We start from the raw sequence: 22,634 nt of genomic DNA, 5'->3' as shown, positions 1-22,634 counted from the left end.
ATAGTATTAGATTTCATAGAAAATTATAGTAGCCATTGCAAGAAGAAGTAAGGAATGGATCCTTTATTTCAAATTCCAACATTTTAAATAAATAACATTGTTAAAAGTGATACCATACATTAAACCTCTGAATGCGCCCTAACAACAAATTCTAAATAAAATACTATTTACTATTTAATTACAAAAACTTAATTTTTTAGGTTTGTTATTCTAACCTTCTTCGGTAAGCAGAGTCTAAAATATTTAACTGGAAAAATATTTCTTTTTTTCTATGTTTTTCTATTTTTGATTATGTTACTTCATCTTAGTCTTTAAAATACCAAAATGTAGACATAACCTTACATTTTCGTCTGTCTGTGGAAATAGTTTTGAAATATTAAATGATATGTAAATAACCAGGTACTCACTTTACGTTTACCTATACTTGAGTACAGTTTTTAGCTACTCTGGTCACCTTTGGCTTAAACTTATCATTTAGTTGCCCCAGTTGCCCCAGTATTGTAAACCTGTTGCCTTCTGTGTCGGTGGATTGGCGTAAAATTAGTTCAAACCTCCTCAGCCAACGTGGGACAAAATGTTGTTCGACTTTTCGACGCACGACTGTTCAGTGAGAATGTGGTGTTACAGCGCATTCCGTCCCCCTGCGTGTCACCGGCTCAAACATGGCCGCCAGGTTCCTCCTTCAGAGATCAACACAGAGACTTCTGTTCTCCTCCAGATCTGTACCCGCTTTCTCCAGGTATGTTTCATTAAAATCCCTGAATATTTAACCCATAAACAACAAATTACGAATGAATATATTGGCTCTTTATTGTCTAATTTCTCTAAGAAGGAAGGCCATTTTAATGCCATGGTTACAGTTACAAAAGAGTCCCAGTCGTTTTTTTTATATAGTTCTGTTTTTAAAGTAACTGATTCGCTTTTATTTTTACTAAGACTTTCAGCCTAGATTTAATACTATACTATGCCTAGTTTAAATGACAAAATCACAGTATGCAATTGTAAAACAAAACAAAACTTTCTCTGTAGCTTAGCAAATAAACAGGCTAACAAAAAAACTGCCTCTTATAATTGATTATAAAGAATAATAGTATTTGGCAAATGTATTTATGCCTGTGTATGTCTTGCACAAAAACTGGCCTACAACATTTGGCTGTCAGTGGATTGCTGTTGGCTCTTTGCCTCTTGGATGAGGCCATTTGTCAGACTTGCAGTGCATTCTGTTATTTAATAATTAACATGATGGAGGAAAGTATAAAGACTAATTCATAGCATCTCAGGGTTTTTTTTAGCAATTCTTGCATTGCGTTACTGAAAGTATGGTTTTACTTTATTTGTAGTGTTCACATTCAACCTGGAATAATATATAATTTGATTAGGTATTTCTCTGGCCTATATAAGAATTTAAAAGAAAACAGCGTTGCAAAATAGAACCCTAATTTCAATTCTCGTGTCTTTGATTGCAGCCCATTTCTCTGCCGAGCTCACAGTTTAGGGCCAAGTGACGATGAGACGTACCAGCGGACCACCGTGTCCATCATGAAGAGGGAGGCCAACAACGGGATCATGATACACAGCTACAGTCCTATGGGATTCAACATCGATGGAAACCGGGTGTTTGGGCCCTGCGCTCTGATACCTCCTGCCATCCTTCAGTGGAGCGTAAGATCACAATCCAAACAGTCTCTACGCGTCTTATTGTGTTTCCTTACAGGCGAGTGTGTTCTAAGTTGGAAAAAATGTGTCTTTCTGCAGGTTGGAAGTTCTGAAGACATCACAGAGGAAAGCATCTCTCTCTTCCACATGCTTGAACCACCTATAGGTACGACTTAGAACCACAACATCACGTAAGAAAAACAAGAGGTTTTTCCAAATACCTTAAGCGTTTTGATTTACTGAGTGTAAAATATCTAAACTTTAGCACTCTTTGGTTTTGTGTTTATGATGTGGTTCCTCTAGCAGAAGTCATATAATTTGAAAAAAATTATTCATCATGGGTAGTAGGGATGGACAATAAATAAATATTGTGGTAGACATCTGATCAGTATCATCTAATAGAATATTTAATACCGTTATACAGAATATTCACTGATCTTTGCTATAGAACCGTACAGCATTCTGGGAAATGTAGGCAGAGGAAAGGTTTTAGGTCCTCAAACCTCTCACGACCAGCTAGCAGGGTTGTTGGAATCAACTAACTCACTCACTCTGTGGTTACCTAGCAACAACCCATTGAGTAGCTTTTGGTTACCTAGCAACAACCTGCTGAGTTGTGCAGCAGCAGTTTAATGTTTCACTTCTGCTACAGTTAAGTAGTTTTATTCTACATTTAATACTTTAAAGGAGTGGTTGCAGGTGTGAATAATTTTGGCATTTCCACAATTGGAAGTTTTCTGTTTTTGGGTATTTGTATATATTTTTTTGGTACTGCATAATTTGAGTATCAGTACTGGAATCAATTGTAAGGCATCTGTAGATGTGACGTAATTTGTGAAGATCAATGCATATTTCTTTCATGTTAGTGTCCATTTATCTTTTTTTCTAAGGCATATAGTATTTAAAATTATTTACTTTTTATTTTTTGTATTTTTTTTCTGTGCTGCTTCAGAGATTCTTGTGCTGGGCACAGGGTCAAGGGTCGAACGACTTAACCCTTCAGTCCTCGCACTCTTGAAGCGGAAACGCATCGCTTTGGAGGTGCAGGACACGGTAAAGATCACTCAATCTTTCTATGATAGATTAAAAAAGAAAAAAGATTTTACTTCAATAAATGTGTTAAAATATATTTTTCTAAAATGCCTATTTCTAAATTTTAATAATTTTATTGCTCTTTTGCAGCCTAATGCCTGTGCAACATTTAACTTTCTGAACAGCGAGCGGCGGCTGGTGGCCGCTGGTCTGATTCCTCCCTCTTACAGCAGAGCTCTAGAAGTGAAACAGGATGAAAGTGGGGACTCAAAGTGAGATGGTCCTTTAAAGATGAGGTTCACATTCAAGTGGGAGGATCGCCCTTCTTCTGCAAAGAGGCTTCAGAGTAAAATAGCAAACTGATCCAGCTATTGTGTTTCTGCAAACATCGGGGTAAATCAGTTTGAAGCAGGCTCAGTCTCAGGCATTTTTATCAAAGCTTTGAGCCACTTTGAGAAAATTTGAAACAAAGTTGTGGCAATTTTTCATTGTCACATTGTGGTTTAAAAGTAAATGCAACTGTCAGTCATAAATGAACAAGTTGAGTAAATCTGTATTCTGCTGTATAAAGTCGTTGTATAGACTGATTACAAATACATTTGTTAAATACCACGGTTTGATTTATTTATTATATTTAGTGTTTCCATTATTTGTGTAAGAAAACATTTCATCATTTGTCAGTTTCAGTCTGCACAGCAGCATGTACAAAGTAAAACGAACTAACAAACGAAGGATCTAAAGTGTGTGACGTGTCGCAGGCTGTGCCGAGGCGAGGTGCTTGTTTGTGGCGGCTGTCCTCCTTCTGGATAAGCCTCTTTGCTCTGTGCGTCCAGCAGCTCTGCAGCAGACAAGTTGCCTGTGCAGCATATGATATAATTCACTGCCTTTGTCCTTCTCACTCATAAGCCCCCAGCAGAGAGGAGGATCCACAAATCCCCTGCATGTTCGATTCATCTCTAATCAACTGCTGCGACGCAACATGTCCAAAGTCAGTCTCAGCGATTAAACCCATGTCATTCAGATGCAGTCTGCAGCTGAGCTACTTTTACCTGAAACACAATGCCCACATCACTGGGTATTTTCAGAGTGAGCTTCAGTTAATAACACAGAGAACTATTTTATTGGTGTTCTAAATAATATTCACACCTCTCTCCAGGGATTTAGCAATGAAACAATGAACAATGAAATGTGTATCACCTCATATTAGGGTCACTGTAGAAGGAGGAGTACATTTAAGCCAGAAAATGTTAAGAATTTTTTTTAGAAAAAACAAGCAAATCTTTTGGTTTGAAAACTCAGTTTTCTGGGAAAAAAATTCTGAAATTTTTGAGAGACAAAAATTTCTGAGTTTTAAAAGTTGCAAATTAGCTAGAAAAAATCTGAAATTTTCTAGAAAAAATTTGTAAAATTTGCAAAAGTTGAAAATGCTAAACTTTTGAAACTCAAATTTCCAAGTTTTTTTTTCCTCAAAAGCTTCTGAGATTAATCTCAAAATCTCTTGAGTTTTTTCTAGCAAACTTTTGACTTTTCAAATTAAATAATTTCTTTGTTTTTCTAGAACAGTTCTTAGATTAATATAAAAACTTCTGAGTTTTTTGGCAAAAATTTACTGCTATTAACCCCCATCTATAATGGCCCTAATATACTGTATGTATCAAAATTATAAATATAACTACACAAAATAACACAAAAAAATCACGCAGGGGAGGTACAGGGCTCAGAAATTACATCGTTTCATGCAGGCCTTTTCAAACAGAACCAATTATAACAATCAAAAGGAGAAAAGGGGATTTTCAACATTTACATTATCAGTCACGCTTCACTCTATAACTACAGAACTGCTTCACAGCTGTGCGTGGTAGCCATCTTGTCTGTTCAACCGGGCGTTCCTGATGCGGATGGCTCTCTTAGTCGTTGTCGGAGTTGTGGGACGGATTGCGAGGTCTTCCAAAGCAGAGCTCTGCTCCGGTGATCCGCTGGTACATATCTTTGATGTCCTCACACTCCGAGTCAAAGTGGTTTGTTGCATCATAAGACCGGGACACAAATATCTAACGCAGCAGAGAGAGGTTGGAGGGAAGGGATAAAAACAGATGTAAAAAAAATTTTTTTTTTGTAGAGTTCAGAGCAGTTTACATACATCCATTAGCATGAATCTTTGAATAAATTTGGGCCTTTAATGTATTTTTTTTCAGACATTCTTTTTACAGAATAAATATACATAGCTGCACAAGTTATAATTTCTTGTGGATGTTGAATACATACAGGCTGAAATACATAAATAGATCCCCACTAATATTTGATTAAATGTTGCGGAGAAACCACAAACTTTTGTAGCTATGAATTAGGTTTTGGATTAACCTTTGACCTCTTCCTTTACCAGAAGTTAATTTAATTTCTGGTATTAACTTGGCTTTTAAACACAGACTGTATGTACATATTCAATAGGATTAAGGTTAGTCCATGTGAATGTTAGTGCTGTATCCATCAGTTTTAAAGAGTCAGTATTATGTGTTTTACAGGCACATGGTGCCATCTTCTATCATTATTAAGTAACTAGGTTACCTTTAGTTGCTATAAAAACGCTATATATATCAAATATAATTTAAAAGAACATTGACTACATAATTTAACACTGTGAAATTTGGCCTCTGTCTCTTTAAAAACTCCTGAAACTCCGCCTTCAGGAAGTCACCACAACATTGTTCCTCTATTAACCCTTTAGGAATGTTTTTAACACTGAGCAGTAGCCGTATAATGATCTCAGTAGATGCACAGTTCCACCAGGTGTTTGCTAATTGCTGCTGGCTAGTCTATAGGAGCTGAGTGGGAGGACTGCTCTGTGAGGCAGAACCTTGGAAACTGCAGCTCTGAGGAGAAGCTGCGCCTGTAAGTGTTTTTTGCACCACTGAGTGGTTGCCATAGAGAAGAAAGGATTTCTCAAACATGCATGAAAAAATAAAGCCTTCATTCCAGGTATGTTTTAGATGAGGGAATAACATTTATTGAGCTTTAACATAAAGCTTTAAAAAAGTCAATTTTGCACAATACTGCCCATTTAATGTACAACTGGGATTATTAATCTGCTACAACACTCAATTCTGCTCTAGCTTTAACCATGTGAGCTGCTACCTTCAAATGGAGCCTATCAAGTTTATCATAAACAGGAAGTTGCTTGAATTGTCTGCAGTTAAGGGACTTGTGCCAACCAATGCACGAGAACCTGAAACAAAACCCACACAATGACGGATGACTGAAATGTGCAGCTGCCCACATAGACAAGATATTTCTAGGAAAAGCTCTATGGTCAGTTAGACCAGGTCTGAACTATTTGGCCACAGTCAAGGTATGTTTGAATGATGACCATCTGTCAAGCACGGTGGTGGTGGTGGCATCATGCTGAGGGTCTTTTTTTTTTTTTTGCTCCCATGGTTATTGTTGCATTTAAAAATTAGGTGAAATAATGAAAAAGGTTGAAATATATAACAAATACATACAATATTTTAGGCTATGTCTTGGTTCTTCAACTTGGCCTGAAATCAGCAGTTTGATGGTTGCTGGTTGACACAGTCAAGTCCCAGCAGGACAACGATCCCAGTCACACATCAGTGGACACAACAGGCTAATAATAAGTTTGTAGAATTTATTATTAGCCCTGACGATGGTCAGGGTCATTCTGGAAATCGATTATACAAAGAATTCCAATGTGTGGAAGAAATTTGTGTTTTTCATAAGTTATTTCAGTTGTTTGTTGTTCAAGATATAATATAAGTCACTGAGAGCCCAAAATGAATTAGACATTCATGCTGATGATTGGTGTATGTAAAATTGTGACTGCCTCTGGTGGCTCCTCTCTTTACCTGACTCTTTCTTCCGTCCTCATTTGGAACCAGCACGTTGGTGACGGAGACAAATCTAGAATTATTAAAGTCATGCAAAAAAATTACAATAATGTACTAAAACAGACCTGAGCACAGAAAGACTCGTCACTAACTTCTGCATGATGGGTTCCAGGAGCTCCAGGGCCGGCTCCACTTCTTTCTCTGGATTGCTGGTCTCTACAGTCGTGCTCACCGTGGCGATGTACATCCCGTCCGAGGCCAAGCTGTGACTGTAGGACACTACACATATGTAAACATCTGCGAGGACGAAACAGAAACATTCATTCAGAGTGGTGAGGGTTTATCAGGAAAAGTCTGGAAGCTCACAGTCAGTATGGATGAGAGAGAAATTTTATCGTTTTTTTACCTGACTTTCTGTTCAGCTCTGCCTGAGGGATGATGATCTGACAGGAACTGGCCTCACGGGTGTTTTTAACTGGATGATTTAATAAGCAGATAACCCTTATGACACGTCCCATTTTCCTGACCCGGTTAGGAACGTAGCTGGGATCACAGATTAACTGCTTGCAGTGGAAAACCTGTGATAAACAAAAAGAAAAGCTTATATCATTTAGTTTGCTGAACTTTTCAACTAACGTTTCCCCCACAGTCCAACGTCTGCTCCACCTTCCCATCCGATTTGACAGCTTTCACTTTGCCGTTGTCCATGACAATTTCATCCACTGGTTTGTTCAGCAGGAAGGTTCCTCCATACTCTGCACTCAGTCTGAGAAACACACAAAGATAGAAAAAATGAAACTCACTTTAATCCAGCAAATACATGTCAGGCGGAATATAACATCCTACAGCAGAAATTCACACCAAATATCTATAACAACCTAAGAAATCCACACACACACACACAACAAAACCATTACATATCAGTCCATAAATTAAGTTATGTGTAATAAAGTGAAATGGAACAAAGAATAAGTATTAAACACAAGATTTTAAAAAAGGTGTCAAAGTACTTGAAGCACAATTTAATGATACATCATTTCAAACTAATATCAATAGGGTAGTCCTTGGTTTTGGCCAATAAAATGTTTACTAAGATGTTATACAGGAAGTATCCCATAACAGGCAAAAGCAGAGGGCTCTTTAAAGACTTTTACACTTTAATATTGAAAAATTGAATTCAATAAATTTATTGAATTTATTCAATAAATAATAATTTGACAGCTTTCACTTTGCCGTTAAGTGAAAGCTTAACAGCAAAGCTTTCACTTAACTTTGTGAAAGTTAAGTGAAAGCTTTAACTTTCACAAACTTAAAGCTTGTGAAAGCTTGTGAAAAAAACATGTAACATGTAACAGGCATGTTATTAAACTACTGGATGCTCAAGTGAGCCCCAGTGGATGTGTGAACTAAAGTAAATTAGCTGCAGCCAAATCCGCCTCATAAGATCAGAGGAACTAAAGAACAACCTGAAGAGTTGTCAAAGAGTCACGGATTAGTCATGGAGAAATTCAGAAAGATCTGAAATGAGTATAAATAATATTTTCATGAAAATAATAAGTAATGACACCAACAGATGAAGAAAAAACTTGTTGAAGCTGGTTTAGGGTTTGCTGCTGAGATTTGAACAAGCCAATAAAATAGTAGGAGAATAAAGTCTGTTCAGATGAGAACAAAACTGAACTCTATGATGCTGCAAAACAATGTTGGGAGATTAAATGGTGCTGCACTTAGTCCCAGTAGCACCGTACCAACAGGAACGTTTGGAGGTGGGAACATCATGGTATAGAGCTGCTTTTCCAGAATATGGTACAGACAGACTCCTTTCAATAAAGGGGAAAGTTGATGCAGATTAGAGTTTGAAGAATTAACTATTTGGGATTTCTCAGCAACACAAGGATTCCAAACAGAAAGCTGAGCAAATTCAATACCTGATCAATGTTTGATACTAATTTCTTCACATATGACAAATCTTCATTACCAACAAAGACTTTTCTATGAAGTACTAAATACATTTTAGTAAGTTTCCGTAGTACTTTTTTTGTGTCATTCAACTTTATTACACGTTTAACTTCTGACCTTCTTTGTTTTGATTTCTTACATGTTCTTACAAACTTGAGTTTGATACAAACATCTGGAGAAAGTTTCAGTAGAAATAAATCTACAATAAAAACATTTGGCTTGTTTCAAGCTTCTTTTTTTCCCTGCAACGTAGCAGAAAATTCAAGACTAAAATCTTAATCAAGAATTTCAGAAAATACCACGTTCCAGAAAACCGATTTAGGAAAGCTCAAAGTAACAAATAATGTTTCTTAAAACACCACCTTAACGTTCCGATTGAGACACGGTGAGATTCAAACAAATGACTTACTCGCTTGAGGCAACAGTGTTAACAACTGCCCTGTGCAGCCAGGCAGTGATTTATTTCTGAAATGTTGTGATTTTTAGTTTGATCAAACTTTGTTCTTTTTTCAAATTTTGTTTTGCTTTCATTAGTCCAGTTAGACTTTGCCTTTTAGCTCCGTCTTGTGAATTTGTGAACGTTCAAGAAAACCTGTCAGTTCTGCATGACGGAATTGAAACTGAAATGTTTTTCAGAAGTCGATCAGAGATAAATTTCAGTTGTTATTTTAATTTAAATAAAACAAATAGAGACTGTCTGCATCTCACCTGGCGTATCCCTGCGGAAGCTCGCTGAGGCCATACAGCGGGTACAGGTACGGACTGCTGTTGTGGCGGGACAAAGACTCACAGTACTGCCTGATCCGGTTGATGGTCTCCAAACAGGGCTGATCCAGGTAGCTGCAGAGCAGGAAACCACATGGAGGCAGACTGAGGCATTTGAAACATCTAGGATCACTGATTCAGATCTTAACTGACCTCTCGCTGGAGTGTAAGGCTATGGCGTGACCTGTGACCTCTATGACGTCCTGTCCCAGGTCAAAGCGGCTGAACAGCTCTCGCGTGGTCGTTTTTTCAGGATCCACGTCCTGGTGAGTGCGAGGGTTTCTCGTGTCAAAGTTCAGGACAAAGTGCAGCAGCTTCTTGAACCTCCTCTTGTCAAACATGCCCATCAGATCTGAAAATATTGCAAAATCCTGAAATACATTTCTGCCTGTAGAAGTAGATTAAAAATGCTAATCTATGTCACCTGAGCTCTGTGCATCCTCCTCTGTGGCAGGGACTTTGTGCACTTTGCCTGCTTTGAACACATAACTCCCTTCAACAACTTTAAAGTCCAGATAGCGAGTCACCTCAGTGTGCACCAATATCTTTACCAGCTGGCCTGAAGTAAACACACATCAACTGATTGTAAGATAAACCTAAAACAATAAGCTCACTAATAAGATGAGCTACACAAAACTCACCAGTGGCAAGAAAAAACTTGGGGATGAGATCCACGTTCCACTCTTTCCCTCGTCGGATCGATTTAGGAGGGCCTGGAACCTTAAACCGCCTGTACAGCTGTGAACAAAATGAACTTTTAATACCAGCAACAAAGTGTAATGATAAAGATGAAAGTCTGCCAGGCCAGGGTGGATTCATGGTGGCATGACAAAACCTTCACAAAAACGTCTCAGAATGGAGATGATACACAAAAATGTTGTGAAAAACCAAAACGCAACAATTATTCCCACCGCTACTAAAATATTATAACGTTTTCAGTATTAAAGTTATACCAGTATTTTTAACATTCGTTAATTGTTTTTTTTAAATTATTATTTTTGCGCTTCAAACTAAGCAAAAATATACAGTGAATACTTGGATTTTCAAGCACTTTTGCAGAAATTCACTCCAAGTTTGGTCTTTGTGGATTAATACAACTGAGTTGGCTAGTTAGTTGGGTTATCTGCTCAAGTAGCCAGCTAACAGATGTTCATGCCATGCTAGTTTTAAAACAGTGTTGGTTTGGTAAGCAATGTGGATCTCATAAACTAAACATTTAACGTTCCAAAACTGGCATAAAATAATACTTTTTTTAAAAGTTTCATCAATTTTAGGAAAGAGGTTTATGGCCTAATTTTGATTTATAATATGTAAAATAATCTTGAAATAAATAAGGGATTAATAATTTCCAAACTGTTTTGGGGCCAGAAGCAGCACCAGAACCAGCACTAAATAAAGAATCGAGCACCTTACTGCGAAATGCAGTTTTTAACTCATTCGGCTGGTAGGATCAAAGGTCATGCACCATCTCCATCACATTTTGCTGGTTCTGGTTCTTTCTACGTCTCAGTCTGAAGGCCAGAACCTAGTTGTCTCGGTTGCCTTCCAGGGAAGGAGGTCGGTGAGGCGTTGATCAACCAATCAAAAGCAGATGTGAAAGCCGTGTCACGCTAATCAATAAGGAAAATAGATTCTGTTGTAATTCCTGGAGAAATTTTGTCTCTAACATGTAATTGTTTTCATAAATAAAAATGTAAGCTCACAACGGTTTACTCATTATTTAATAATTAAAGTTAACTACTCATGGTTAACTGAGTTTGTAGAATTTCTTTAATCAGATTCTCATCAAAAAGAAACTCAAACCGCTACAGACCAACATTCAAACAACACTATTTTCTGGTCTTTTGAGATTTTATCAGCATATTTATTCCAGAACACAATCAGCGTGGGATGAGGAGTTGCTCTCACTAAATCTGTGGACTGTCACATTTACTTTCTGGTGAGAAGGAGCTAAAGTGATTCCAATGTCAAATTAGGTGTGTTCTGTGCGCTTTCCTGTAAAAAGAATAAAAAATATGTCAAGAGACAACGGCAACATCTGTTTCGCACGTGCACATATTTTCAAACAGCTGCAAACAATGAGAAAATATATTAAACTCCTTTAAGCCAGCTGACTGGTAGTGCTCAGAGACAGAAAATACTCCAAACAGCACACTGTAAAACATATGAGGGTGGTTTAACTTGAAAATGAAAGTCCATCTGCTGCCTTGAAATACAATTTAAATCAACCAGAAAATTGTTTTGGTTTTAACTCAGAAATTGAAGTTCATGAAGTTGATTTAACAACAAGAAGAAAGTTGTCTAAACTTTGTTTTTAAGTTCATTAATTTTGAATTGTGAGTTTTAACTTAAATGTTGAATTTTAAACCAAATAATTATTTCACAATATGCAACAAAAAATCTGCCCTCACGTAGTAAAAGAGCCACATTTCTCTATTATTTTCACTCATAATATCAAGTTACAATAACTATTTATTTTACTTTAGAATAATTTAAATTCTTGTTTCAAATTGCATGAACACAATTTTTGATCTGGTCATGAATTTTATTAAACATCAAACTGATTTTTACTCAAAAACATTTAGTGTGAACAAAACATTATCCCCAAGCTTTGCATTAAAACAAACATTTGCCTTAATAAAACACAAGAGTCAGATCAATGTAACGCACTTCCGTCTCAGGATACAAAAACAAGCCGCTAAGCATTCTGGGAAACAGTTCCCACTCTTTTCTTTTTCTTCTTTCAGTTTTTTTTAGCGCTAACCTAAAAACTCTAGTTTATCCAAATTTTTGGGGTTTTACAAAATTAATAAAAAGTTAACACAATTCACTACAGTAAGTTTATCTTTCACAAACTCACACATTTAGTTCAAAATCTAAAACTGGCTAAATTTATTTGATTAAAGAGCAGAAGATAGTAGATACAACTAAATGTGGTTCAAATGTTTTACAATGTAGAAGAAACCTGATCTCTCAATGCCACATGGTTGTTGTTTTTTGTTGCATTTTTGAAACCATAACTTTTTAAAACCTTGGAGTGTTTTGGATTGAACGGACCTCCTCGAGGGGAGAAATGGAAGCACTTTCTCCTCCATGGTAAGAGTTCTTGTCGATGTGAAGGACCTTTTTCCCACTCAGAGACATTAGGCCAGATAGGACACATTCCTGAAAGAAAGAAGAGGGGACAGGATGGGAAGTGGGTCAAATGCTGTTGGAATCAGCAGTTATCAGTTTGTGTGAAGGCAGATCAGCTTTAATGCCATGATGTCACTCAATAAATCCCCTTCGATAGCCAGAAGGAGCTCAGCAGGATGACGGTCCAGGAAACTGAAAAATGTCCAAGCATTTCTAGCAACACATTAACTTTTAATTCTACTGGTAAAAGTTGAAGTTAAGACAACAAATCCTTCAGTGTGTTTTAAGGTGTTGGATGCAAATATCTACAACTCAGTTTTGATTTGACCTTGAAGTGATTGCTGTCATAGAGAAAATAAACAACTCTACAGACAGCACTCTTTCTAGGAGTGGAAGTCATTGTGATGCTTCTGTTTTCAGAAAATAATCTTGCAATGGCCTTTTTAACAGATAATATTGCTTTGCCTGAACCTTTCAAGTTTTGTAAAGGTTCAATAACTTCTGCAAATTACTGAAGTTCTCATGAATCAAGACCGTAAGTTTAAGACAGAAAAATGTTCATTCCCCTACACTGCATGCTGATTATTTTATGAGAAAAAACATAATGTCTTTTCTTACCTTAATTCCAGTTCCCAGCACTATCACATCATAATCCTGCATCCTGATTTTGTCTCTGATTCAATCCCAGCTGCTTCCCCTGAATGCAGTTTACAATGCCTGTGCAGAGAAACAGGTGACACGGCGGTCTGTGAGAGTAATTGCTTTGCAATAATCCTCTTATGATGGGCACATATATGCATACTGTGTGTCTGGGTGTATGAGTGAATAAGACTGAACCTAAGAGGTCACACTCACACACTGCAGATTAGGGCATTAAATTTAATTAGTTTTAATGAAACAATTCATGATACATTTGAATAGTTTCAGTGTATTTAAGTATGTTATTTAGTATTCTCTTATATTATATTTTAAAACTTAATGTTTTCAGTAAAATGCTTATCAGTTGGTACCAGGGGCGCAACTACATACTTTCTGAGGTGTATGCAAACATGTCATCACCCCCGTCTTTCCCCCAATGACTTAAACTTGTACAACTCATCTTTAATTAAAATATCAATAATAATAAATGCACATATATGTGAATAAATTGCTGCCTACATGGCAATTAAAAAAGAATGGAACAAAAAACATTTACCTGCTAGCCTGTGAATAGAACCGTCTATGGGCTGCAGGTCTGAGGCATTTCGTTAGCATGTTTTCTATCATTCTTAAAGCTTGATAGGAAGCCTGATCCAAACTGGCAACCCACATTAATAAAATGGCGAAATAATATTGACCACAATACACTGTTTATAAAAGATAAACATTTTTCCTACACAATCCTAACAAACGTTTATAATGTTGAAAAATAAACGGTTTCTCTTCACAATATTAATTTATTAATCTATTTGTATGATTTGTTCTTTAAATTGCCATTTATATTATTTTTCGGTCTCAGGAAATGATTGAGGAATGAAGAGACTGATGTCTGGTTCTTTTTTTTCAATTTTCAATGTTTATTAAATCCTTCAACAAGATGTCTGGTTCTTTAGGTTCACTATCAGACACAGCGGGTTGTCTGGTATCAAACAACCCGCTGTGCGCCACTGAATATCGCCGACACATTTTTTTAATGCCCCTATTAAACTTCACTGTGATTGTTTAGCCTGGAATGTGTGTCTTCCCGCTCACGTCTGTATTTTTGCCAGAGGTTTTACTTCTAAGGACGGTGTGGTATCGGGTGGACATTTTAAAAAGACGCGGGTTGATAGCAGCGCACAGCGGCTGCGTAGCAACCGTCTCTAAGCAACCATGACAACAGCGTCAGTTCATGGGGGGTGGGGGAATCTTATTTAGGTCCCGCAACGACAATACAACTTTCTTGTTGATACACTATGGAGTGAAAATAGTGTCAGAAAGATTTGTGTGTGCGTAAAATGATTTGTGCTAAGAGGTAGTTCTGCCAATTTTTAAAAATATTTTATATATATAAAAAATATAATGTATAATAAATAATATGTTATTATATTTTATTTTTATTTTTTATATTATATTTAACCAAATTGACACCGGTCACAGATTTTGATGGCCATAATAATCCGTGACCTTACTATACAGAACAATTCAAATACCTGTTTTGATAAGAAGAGTGGTCAAACATCCATTTATGCCAGAAGTTTGATGATGGCAAGAAAAAGCGTCGTTTCTGTCAGCGTCGGTGTATATTTAATTTTGAGTCTTAAATTGTAAAAGTAGAAAGTCATGTTTGTTGGAGGTAGAATACTAAATGGTATTCTACCATCTTTTTAATCAAACATGTCAAATTAATTAAAAATTTTCTGTTTATCTTTATATTTAACTAGCTAGTTGACAGTTTTTTTTTAACCGAACGTGAAACAAAGACTACATTACCCATGATTCTCGACGTCACGCCATCGGTGCAGTTACGCTCGCGGTTTTTACTAAACGGCCCGCACGCCTGGGCGGGAGCTGAGATTAAACGTTTCTATGTGACTCCGCCTTTCCTGGGCTGAAGGCGGGACATTCCGTGACAACGTGTAAGCGAACCCTTGCAGGCGAGCCGTTCGTTTGCCTGTAAGTTAGTTTGCTAGCATCTTTGTGATTCCTGCCTGCAGAGTTAACCAAAATCAATGAAATGTCTTCAGAGCAGACAGTGAGTGATATAATTTACACGACTTTAGTTTCACTTCATAGAGAGTATTTTTTTTTATTGTTGTTTTTTTTTTTAACAAAGTACAGACTACTTTATACAGTTTTAGCAGTTATGCTTCCTGTCCCTGGAGTTAAGCATTTAACTCGAAGTTATATTTTATCATTGATCTCACAGCGAGTAGGGTTGTAACTGTGTGTGTGCTAGTAACATGGTAGAACATTATGGTATATGTTATGGAAAAAACGGAGACATTATGTAAACCTACATTATGTAGGTGTGTCAGCTATTGACGCCCAAACAACAAGTTTAGACACAGTCGGATACGTTCACTTACTTCTTCTATCAACTCCAAATTGTCTGTATAATATCAAAGTTGTAACTTACCCACTTAATTTGACTCAATTTGCGAATCCCTTCAACTTCGTTTGGTGCATTTGTTTTAAAATATACACATGCTAATATTTAAATAATGTGCGATAATTTAAATAAAACTGTTATACATTAGATAAAAGCGTAGACGTAGCTGCATCTAATTATATTGATGCTTTAACATATAAAACATTCCGTGGTTCAAAGAAGCATTAAGCTTCATTACACCTCAAATTTGTAACAAACTTATAGAAAACTGCAAAACTGCTGAAACAAGGAGATAATCCGTTAAATTAAGGCTTAAAACCCACCTGTTTAGAGTTACCTTTGATTAGTAGTAAGTGAAACATTGATCAACATATTTGAAGTGTCTTGTTGATCATTTTGAAGACATTTGATTAAAAACGTAATGTTTGTTGCTTAGTTTCATAATTGATGACTGTAAAGCACTTTGCCTTGTTAAAATGTGTTGTATAAATAAACTAGACTTTACTAAATGGATTCTAAGGTTTGATTGGTTGATGTGAGTTTCTAATTGTCCATAATAGAGTTGGTGCTATGAAGTAATCAAGTAACAGAAGAACTAAAAATATGACATTCTTAAATCATTTCACAATTAATTCTGTTTCATAAATATTTGCTACTGCCAAATTCAGTTTTTACTTTGTATGTTTATGTCCTATAGTTTTATTAAACTTTCAGCTGTGTCTTTTTATACTTTTTTTTAGTTTTCAGGACCAGAGCCTGACCAACACAGACGCGTATCTGTTAAATCAAATCCTGGATTTCTGGAGCGTCTGAGTGAAACGGCAGGAGGGACAGTCGTCGGCGTTGGTCTGTTCTTCCTCTCCATCTACGTTCTCTTCACTAATGAGGTGAGAAACAGTCTCTGAGCGAGAAAACAGTTGTTTTGAAGTGTCTCACATCGCTGCTGCTGCCTATGTCAAATGAAGACACCGGGACAGAATTAAGAAGAGGTTTCTCTCGTTTATCTCCTTAGGGTCGAGCTTTGCAAACTGCCTCTTCTCTGGATGAAGGTCTCTCTCAGGTGAAGTCGCTGGGCTCTTATCCAATCCTCGACCTGCAGAACAACGACCGCTTAGTTCATCTATCTGCAGAGCTGCAAACCCTGAAGGTAAGCTGTCGTTGTTTAAACTCAGTAGCTTCCTTTTGATTATTGTGATCCAAACTCATAGCTGGACCAGAGAAATGGTTAAAACAGAAATCTGTGGTAATTAGTATGCAGCAAATTGTCAATGAAAACGGAGGTTTGGATGCTGGGCGATCATCTGCCACGACCGAATGGGGGTTTGAGAAGACAAAGCAGAATGCACAAGAAGAAACAGAAGAACTGATGTGGGGTTATTTTCAATCATCTCCATGAAAGTAAAAGGTTTATAGCAGAAGAGGGAGAACTATGATTTGATGGCAGCATTATGCCAACCGATGCCGTAATCTAGGAAGGTTCTGCAGACAAAAGCAAATGCCAGACAAGGTGTAGCTTCTATGGAGAGTAAAATAATTGAGAGAAAACATGAAGTTAACAGTTGAAATTACAACAAGTAATGCAAACTGGAGAGTAGTAAAGAAGAAAGTGAGAAAAAATAGTCAGTTATTCAACGTTTACTTGTATTAGCATTCTTACTTCTAATTTTGGTCACATTTTACAATTATAGAAACCAAGCAGAGAAAAGTATAAATAAAAACCTATTCCATTAATGGCTATTGTATGCTAATTATTTCATTTAATAAGGAAAGCAACTAATTTTGCCTGTGAAGCTGCATAGAATTCAACAAATAGATGTGCAGTAATCAAAGAATATATAAAAGCATTGAGGGAAAGATGCACAAAAGCTGTCACAGAAATGTATCTTTAATGTAAATGGACATTTTTTTTGTGTAGATAACATGTTCTTAGCTTTTCTTCATGCCATGTGATTTTGATGGGCTGAATCTGATTTATTTCTGCCCAGCCCCTCCATGACCCCAGCTACAGGGTGGTGGTCCAGGCCGTGAAGCTGCAGCGGCAGGTGGAGATGTACCAGTGGGTGGAGCATCGTGAGAGCAGGTATGTCCGCTCCCTGCATGTCAGCACAGACTGAGAAAAAGTTTTAGAAAGCAGCAAAACCTTGACCCTGAAATCATTTCAGGGATTACCAAGAGAATGGAGAAACCAAAACTGAGACGACCTACACCTACAGTGAGTTTGATTTTATTATTGATATTATTTTAGCGCTCACCTGTTGTGGTTTTTGCATCAACTCAACCAGCTTGTGGTGAGAAACCTTGGTTTATTTCCTTAGACACTGAGTGGAAATCAGAGGTGGTTAACAGTCGTAACTTCGATAAGGAAATCGGCCACCAGAACCCGAGGTACTGAAAATGTTTGGAAGATGACTCGTTTTTGTGCTGCACGGTTTTAACTCAGCTGCTGGTTCACAGCGCCATGCCGGTGGAGAGTGTGACAGTGGTGGCTCAGGACGTCCGAGTGGGACCTTTGATTCTGTCCAAAGGTATTTGAATCTCTGAAACTCTGTCGGTAGCTTTGTTTCCATTACAAATATGCTCAAATATTGGTCTGTAATTCGCTAATGCTGAAAAAAATTAACATTTTGCAATTGCTGTTTTTCCATTAAATAAGAAATTAAAATCACAGGTGAATCAGCTTGTTTACATGGTTAGTCATTTAACATCATGGCAGTGACAAATGTAAACAGTTACATGAGATATATTCATAATTCAGCCATGACGCTCATCATCTGTCAGTCATCAGAGGAGACGTTGGCGTCTTATTCAGCTCCTGGAGTGACACATCCCTCATTCTTGGGAGCGGCTACTTATGCAGCATTTTGGGAAAAGTGTCGTCAGTGATTTTATAGAAGAGCTTTGGATTCAACACATTCGAAAGACACTCAACTTTTTATGAACTGTGTGACTGTTGATCACGTGACTCATATGATGCAAAAAAAAAAAAAAGTTTTCATTTTGATACAGTCGAACAGCCACTTCATCAAAGCACAAAAACTGTTTATAAAAAAACATGAGTAGTTTTTTGAAATTGGCAGGTTTCCACTAAACAAATTTATTTTCGTCATTTCAAATTGTGCAATTTCATCTTTAATGAAAATGCAGCTAAAGATGCTAACCTCAAATTTAATTGCTGTTAATTTTGATTTTGATGGTTCCTCCTCAGGCCTTGTGGAGCAGATCAATAACTTCCAGACTCTGAGTCTGAAGGATCTCGCAGTCTTTAATCTGGATCCTTTCCTCTCCATCCACGATGATTACTTCTATCACACTCAGTTCCCGCTCCGGCCACAGGTCAGCATCGACAGCTTCTCACAGTATCCAGGTTCCACTTATTAATTTTAATCAGACATGAGGTTTTTTTTTATTATTATTAATAATATCTTTTTATTTGATCAGGTCGGGGACGTCCGGGTGAGGTTCTCCTTTGCTGGACTGAGTGGTGAGAACAGTCACCTTGGCCCGCCGCTAACTGTAGGTGGTCCAATAATAATAATATTAATAATGTATTATCAGTAAGTGTAAAAGAGAATAATAATTATCATTTTGCACTAGCACATGTGACTGATTAAATAAATAAAAAAAAAAACAAGCATCTGTATCTACTTATATTTCCTAATGTTGAAATATTTCATAAAGAAATACGTCTGGGATCAGGCGAGACTTTTAACGGTTGGTCTTTTTTTATTTGGTGTGTTACTGTGGTAACACACCAAACTCTGAACAAATTTTTATTTGTTACCATGGTAACATACTGACAGAGAAGGAGCTAAAGGGAAAAGCTCAAAAAGGGGCGAAATAACACCTTTTTTAATTCTTGAAGGAGTTTATCTATCAAAAATAAAGATCTTCATCCATCCATAAATAAATTACATATAAATATATAATAATTCTACACAAAAAAGAAAATAAATAAGAAACTCAAACATTGTCATCTTTCAGTTTTTCTATTTTTACAGTCAGAAAATATAATCAAAATCCATATTTTCTTATCTTTTTTCCTCTCTGACTAAATATACTTCAACTGAAGATTGAATTAAAAATTAATTAAAGGTTATTCTTCTCCAATAGTAGATTATTTTATTTTAAAGCTGTTTTCAAACATCTTTACCTGCAGTGTCAAAACATGTGATGAATGTTAGAAATGTGTTTTTATTAAATTACATGGAGAGTTCTTATTCATTAGTTGCAGAAACAAATTAGTATCCCTATAATTTTTATATATTAATTTAAGATTTTGACTCATTTTTTGATTCCCTGGAGAAAGTGTAGAGCGTAGAGAAAATGTTTAGTTGAAACAACAAATTCGATAAGAAGCCATGAATGTGATTGTGTTTGGGCTTGTTTGGATGGTGAGTATTGATGGCGTTTAAACTTTTTCCAGGTGAGTATCATAGCTAAGCAGAAAGGAGAGAAATTGCTGCCCTTTAAGACAAAGTCTGGAGACTTTCTGGAAATCATCTACCTGGAGGAGCTCACTGCAGAGGTCGGTGTGGATTTACATTTGTTTCTTTTGGTTTAAAATCTTTATATTTCCCTCCTTTTTTCTAATGTTAAATGTTTCCTAACTAATGCAGCTGTGTTTTAATGTGCAGGAAGTGTTCGCCAAGGAGCATCAGTACAACAGAATGAAGACGTGGGGCCTGAGGGCTGCAGGCTGGTTCCTCATGTTCGTTAGTATTCAGCTGACCACACGCATCCTCTTCACTCTGGGTAAATCAATGCTGACACTGCAGGCCTCGATGTTCAATTCGGATTTTTTATTTGTTATAATTTTTTTTCTTTTTTTTGAGTGGTTGTTCATATTAGCATTATTATTAAACCTACAATGGCGTATTATCACCATTGCCTTATAATTGCAGAAGTTTTTTAGATAAGGAGGAAATTTCAAAAATTAAAAATTTTCAATTTTTGAAACTTCATGAAATTTCCTTGTTTTTCTTTCTTAAAAATTGCTGAGATTAATCTCAAAATTTTAGATTTTTTTTTTCTAGCAAATTTTCAACTTTCCAAGCTCTGAAATTTATTTTGTTTGTTCTAGAAAATGTTTGAGATTAATCCCAAATTTCCTGAGTTTTTCTGGTGAAAATTTACTCCTTTTTTTCTGTTTACTAATACTCCATAAATTAACTTGACCGCAGTCAGATTTCTGCGTTAAAGGTTTACGTACCGCAAAATGACTTACGTGATCACAACTTTCTGCATCTGTTTACATCCGGACTTACCGCATCTGACTTCTTCTGGTGAAAAATTATGAATCATGTCTCACATCAATGACATAAAGCCTAATAAACTGCGACATGATCATTCAGACTGCAAATGCTTTGAAAACAATTGACTATGTATCCAAATCACAACCAAATATGGAAGTGGCATAGATCAGAATTTTGGGGGTGAAAAGATGAGAATTGGACAGAAACGGCGTATTTTCAGCCTGGTTTGTCTGCTGTGTGAACGTAGCCTGGGTGTGTCAAACAGGAGCTCATCCCATGTATGTTTTTGTTGCTCCGTTTCACTTGCAGTGGATTGGGTTCCTCTCCTCAGAGATCTGGTGTCTTTTGGCCTGAAGATCTTCGCCCTGTGCCTCTCCTGCTCGCTGTCTCTCCTCGTCATCGGAGTCGGTTGGCTTTTCTACAGACCGTTTGTGGCGGCCGCTCTGGGAGCCCTTGCTCTGCTTCCAGTGTTTCTGGCTCGTTCAGGCCTTCCCCAGAAGAAGAACGAATGACTATCGCAGTGAGGATTCGACTTGGGTTCAGCTTGACTGTAGCTGTGCAGCAGAAAACTCAGACGATGTTACACAGCTACTTTTTGAACTCCAAAACTTTAGAATATTTCTGCACAAAATGAGTCTCACAGAAGCAGACGGAGGACTTTGTTGCCTTCACCGATCATTAATATGCGACATGAAGCATAACAATGCCTCACTCTGCCAAATAAGACGGACCCTACTTTATTTTGAGTGTCAACATAACTCAGCAGGCAGGTGTCTTGTTATCTCACTTGGTGGTGGATGTGGCTTTGTATTTCAGTCACTCATGGACACTTGCAACAACAACAAACTTTAAATTGAACGGGTTTCATACACATTATTCTACGGCCAAATATATTTTTTTTCCAGCAGTACAACCACTAAAGTTTAATTTGAAATTTCTGCTGATATTTCTCTAAATATGACAGTCTGCAAAAAACCTAAACTGTAAGAATGGATGAATGAATGCATAAGTGGATGGATTGATTGAATGGATAAAAATAAAAGGATAAACAGACAAATTGATGGATGGATGAAAATGTGAATTTTGGAATTGATTGGAGTGGTGGATGGGACATGGATGGGAAAAGCTGGAAGCATTAAATATTTTTTACTCCTGATATGAGGTGTATGGAAATTATATTAACGTTTTCTCCAGACATACTGATGAGACATAATGTTACGGCTTGTTTAGAGGATTTACTTTGTGTTGCTTTTCAACTGGATCACATGCAGAATATGTGTGAAAAAATGGGGGCAAGATAAACTAAAAGTTTACAGTCAGATGCCACATTTATAAGTTGTTGAATTGTTTTCAGGGATGGGATTAGACTAGTTCATGTCTGTATTTATGGAAGTTGGTCTTATAATTAAGTTTGGGTGTATTTTAAAGATGCAGAGTTTTTCTTGAACCATAAAACATAGATGGTACAATTTTCCTAGCTCACATAAACCAGAAGGTTCTTTAAATCAAAAGCTTTACCAGATTTTTTTTGTTTCTCTGGTGCAGGTCTGATAATCAGGGAAGAAATTGGTCTACAAAAGTAGGCTTCTCCATTTGCATCTATGTACCAACATGTGAAGTGTTACTTTGTGTGCTTGTTTACTGTATGCCTAATTTATAAACTGCAAAAACGTAATGGGGGGGAAAAAAAGCAACTTGAAGTAAACGACTGGCACAATTCAGTTCACTTGTAAATGTTGCATGTTGAATAAATCCTTTTGGATATTTGATAAAAGTCTGAACAGATTATCACTGTAACGTACCAATACTGGCTGCAAGGAGGATAAACAAACAAAAACAAAAAGCAGGCGGTAATTTTGTCCACCAGGGAGCACTGACAAGTTTATTATTTCAAACTGTTAACATCCTGATTGATACATATAA

The 22,634-nt window shown here is 36.8% G+C and overlaps 3 protein-coding genes across 3 annotated transcripts; 2 read left to right on the top strand and 1 right to left on the bottom strand.

The window, feature by feature from the left end:
- Positions 1-601: 601 nt before the first annotated feature.
- On the top strand, positions 602-3,300 carry ndufaf3 (NADH:ubiquinone oxidoreductase complex assembly factor). The gene is made up of 5 exons (XM_028002277.1): positions 602-739; positions 1,467-1,662; positions 1,756-1,822; positions 2,609-2,709; positions 2,839-3,300. Exons 1-5 carry the CDS (start codon positions 663-665, stop codon positions 2,962-2,964), a joined length of 567 nt encoding a protein of 188 aa, XP_027858078.1. The 5' UTR covers positions 602-662; the 3' UTR covers positions 2,965-3,300.
- A 913-nt stretch (positions 3,301-4,213) lies between these two features.
- On the bottom strand, positions 4,214-15,784 carry LOC114135204 (rab GDP dissociation inhibitor beta). Its single transcript, XM_028002267.1, has 12 exons — positions 15,487-15,784; positions 13,008-13,106; positions 12,312-12,419; positions 9,896-9,992; positions 9,679-9,813; positions 9,408-9,606; positions 9,198-9,329; positions 7,197-7,296; positions 6,937-7,108; positions 6,683-6,827; positions 6,549-6,603; positions 4,214-4,739 (listed from the first exon to the last, which is right to left on the bottom strand). The coding sequence occupies exons 2-12, from the start codon at positions 13,047-13,049 to the stop codon at positions 4,596-4,598; spliced, it is 1,329 nt and encodes a 442-aa protein (XP_027858068.1). The 5' UTR covers positions 13,050-13,106; positions 15,487-15,784; the 3' UTR covers positions 4,214-4,595.
- tmem43 (transmembrane protein 43) lies at positions 14,947-22,432 on the top strand. Its single transcript, XM_028002268.1, has 12 exons — positions 14,947-15,102; positions 16,200-16,346; positions 16,472-16,606; positions 17,445-17,539; positions 17,622-17,671; positions 17,775-17,844; positions 17,914-17,984; positions 18,665-18,792; positions 18,898-18,972; positions 19,883-19,984; positions 20,094-20,211; positions 21,021-22,432. Exons 1-12 carry the CDS (start codon positions 15,085-15,087, stop codon positions 21,221-21,223), a joined length of 1,212 nt encoding a protein of 403 aa, XP_027858069.1. The 5' UTR covers positions 14,947-15,084; the 3' UTR covers positions 21,224-22,432.
- Positions 22,433-22,634: the final 202 nt, after the last annotated feature.

The sequence above is a fragment of the Xiphophorus couchianus genome, chromosome 20 (assembly GCF_001444195.1).
Source record: "Xiphophorus couchianus chromosome 20, X_couchianus-1.0, whole genome shotgun sequence".
Taxonomy (NCBI): domain Eukaryota; kingdom Metazoa; phylum Chordata; class Actinopteri; order Cyprinodontiformes; family Poeciliidae; genus Xiphophorus; species Xiphophorus couchianus.
The sequence above is the reverse complement of the archived record's forward strand: the minus strand, read 5'-3'. Positions and strand labels throughout refer to the sequence as shown.

Excerpts from the sequence above, each read along its gene's own strand:
- LOC114135204 (XM_028002267.1), bottom strand. The coding sequence starts at position 13,049 with ATGCAGGATTATGATGTGATAGTGCTGGGAACTGGAATTAAG. Across the intron at positions 9,993-12,311 it reads CCATTTCTCCCCTCGAGGAG|CTGTACAGGCGGTTTAAGGT; the intron begins GTCCGTTCAATC and ends TTTTGTTCACAG. Across the intron at positions 9,330-9,407 it reads GCCTTACACTCCAGCGAGAG|CTACCTGGATCAGCCCTGTT; the intron begins GTCAGTTAAGAT and ends CCTGCTCTGCAG.
- tmem43 (XM_028002268.1), top strand. Across the intron at positions 17,845-17,913 it reads ATCGGCCACCAGAACCCGAG|CGCCATGCCGGTGGAGAGTG; the intron begins GTACTGAAAATG and ends GCTGGTTCACAG. Across the intron at positions 20,212-21,020 it reads ACGCATCCTCTTCACTCTGG|TGGATTGGGTTCCTCTCCTC; the intron begins GTAAATCAATGC and ends TTTCACTTGCAG.
- ndufaf3 (XM_028002277.1), top strand. The coding sequence starts at position 663 with ATGGCCGCCAGGTTCCTCCTTCAGAGATCAACACAGAGACTTCTGTTC. Across the intron at positions 740-1,466 it reads TCTGTACCCGCTTTCTCCAG|CCCATTTCTCTGCCGAGCTC; the intron begins GTATGTTTCATT and ends CTTTGATTGCAG. Across the intron at positions 1,663-1,755 it reads CTGCCATCCTTCAGTGGAGC|GTTGGAAGTTCTGAAGACAT; the intron begins GTAAGATCACAA and ends GTCTTTCTGCAG.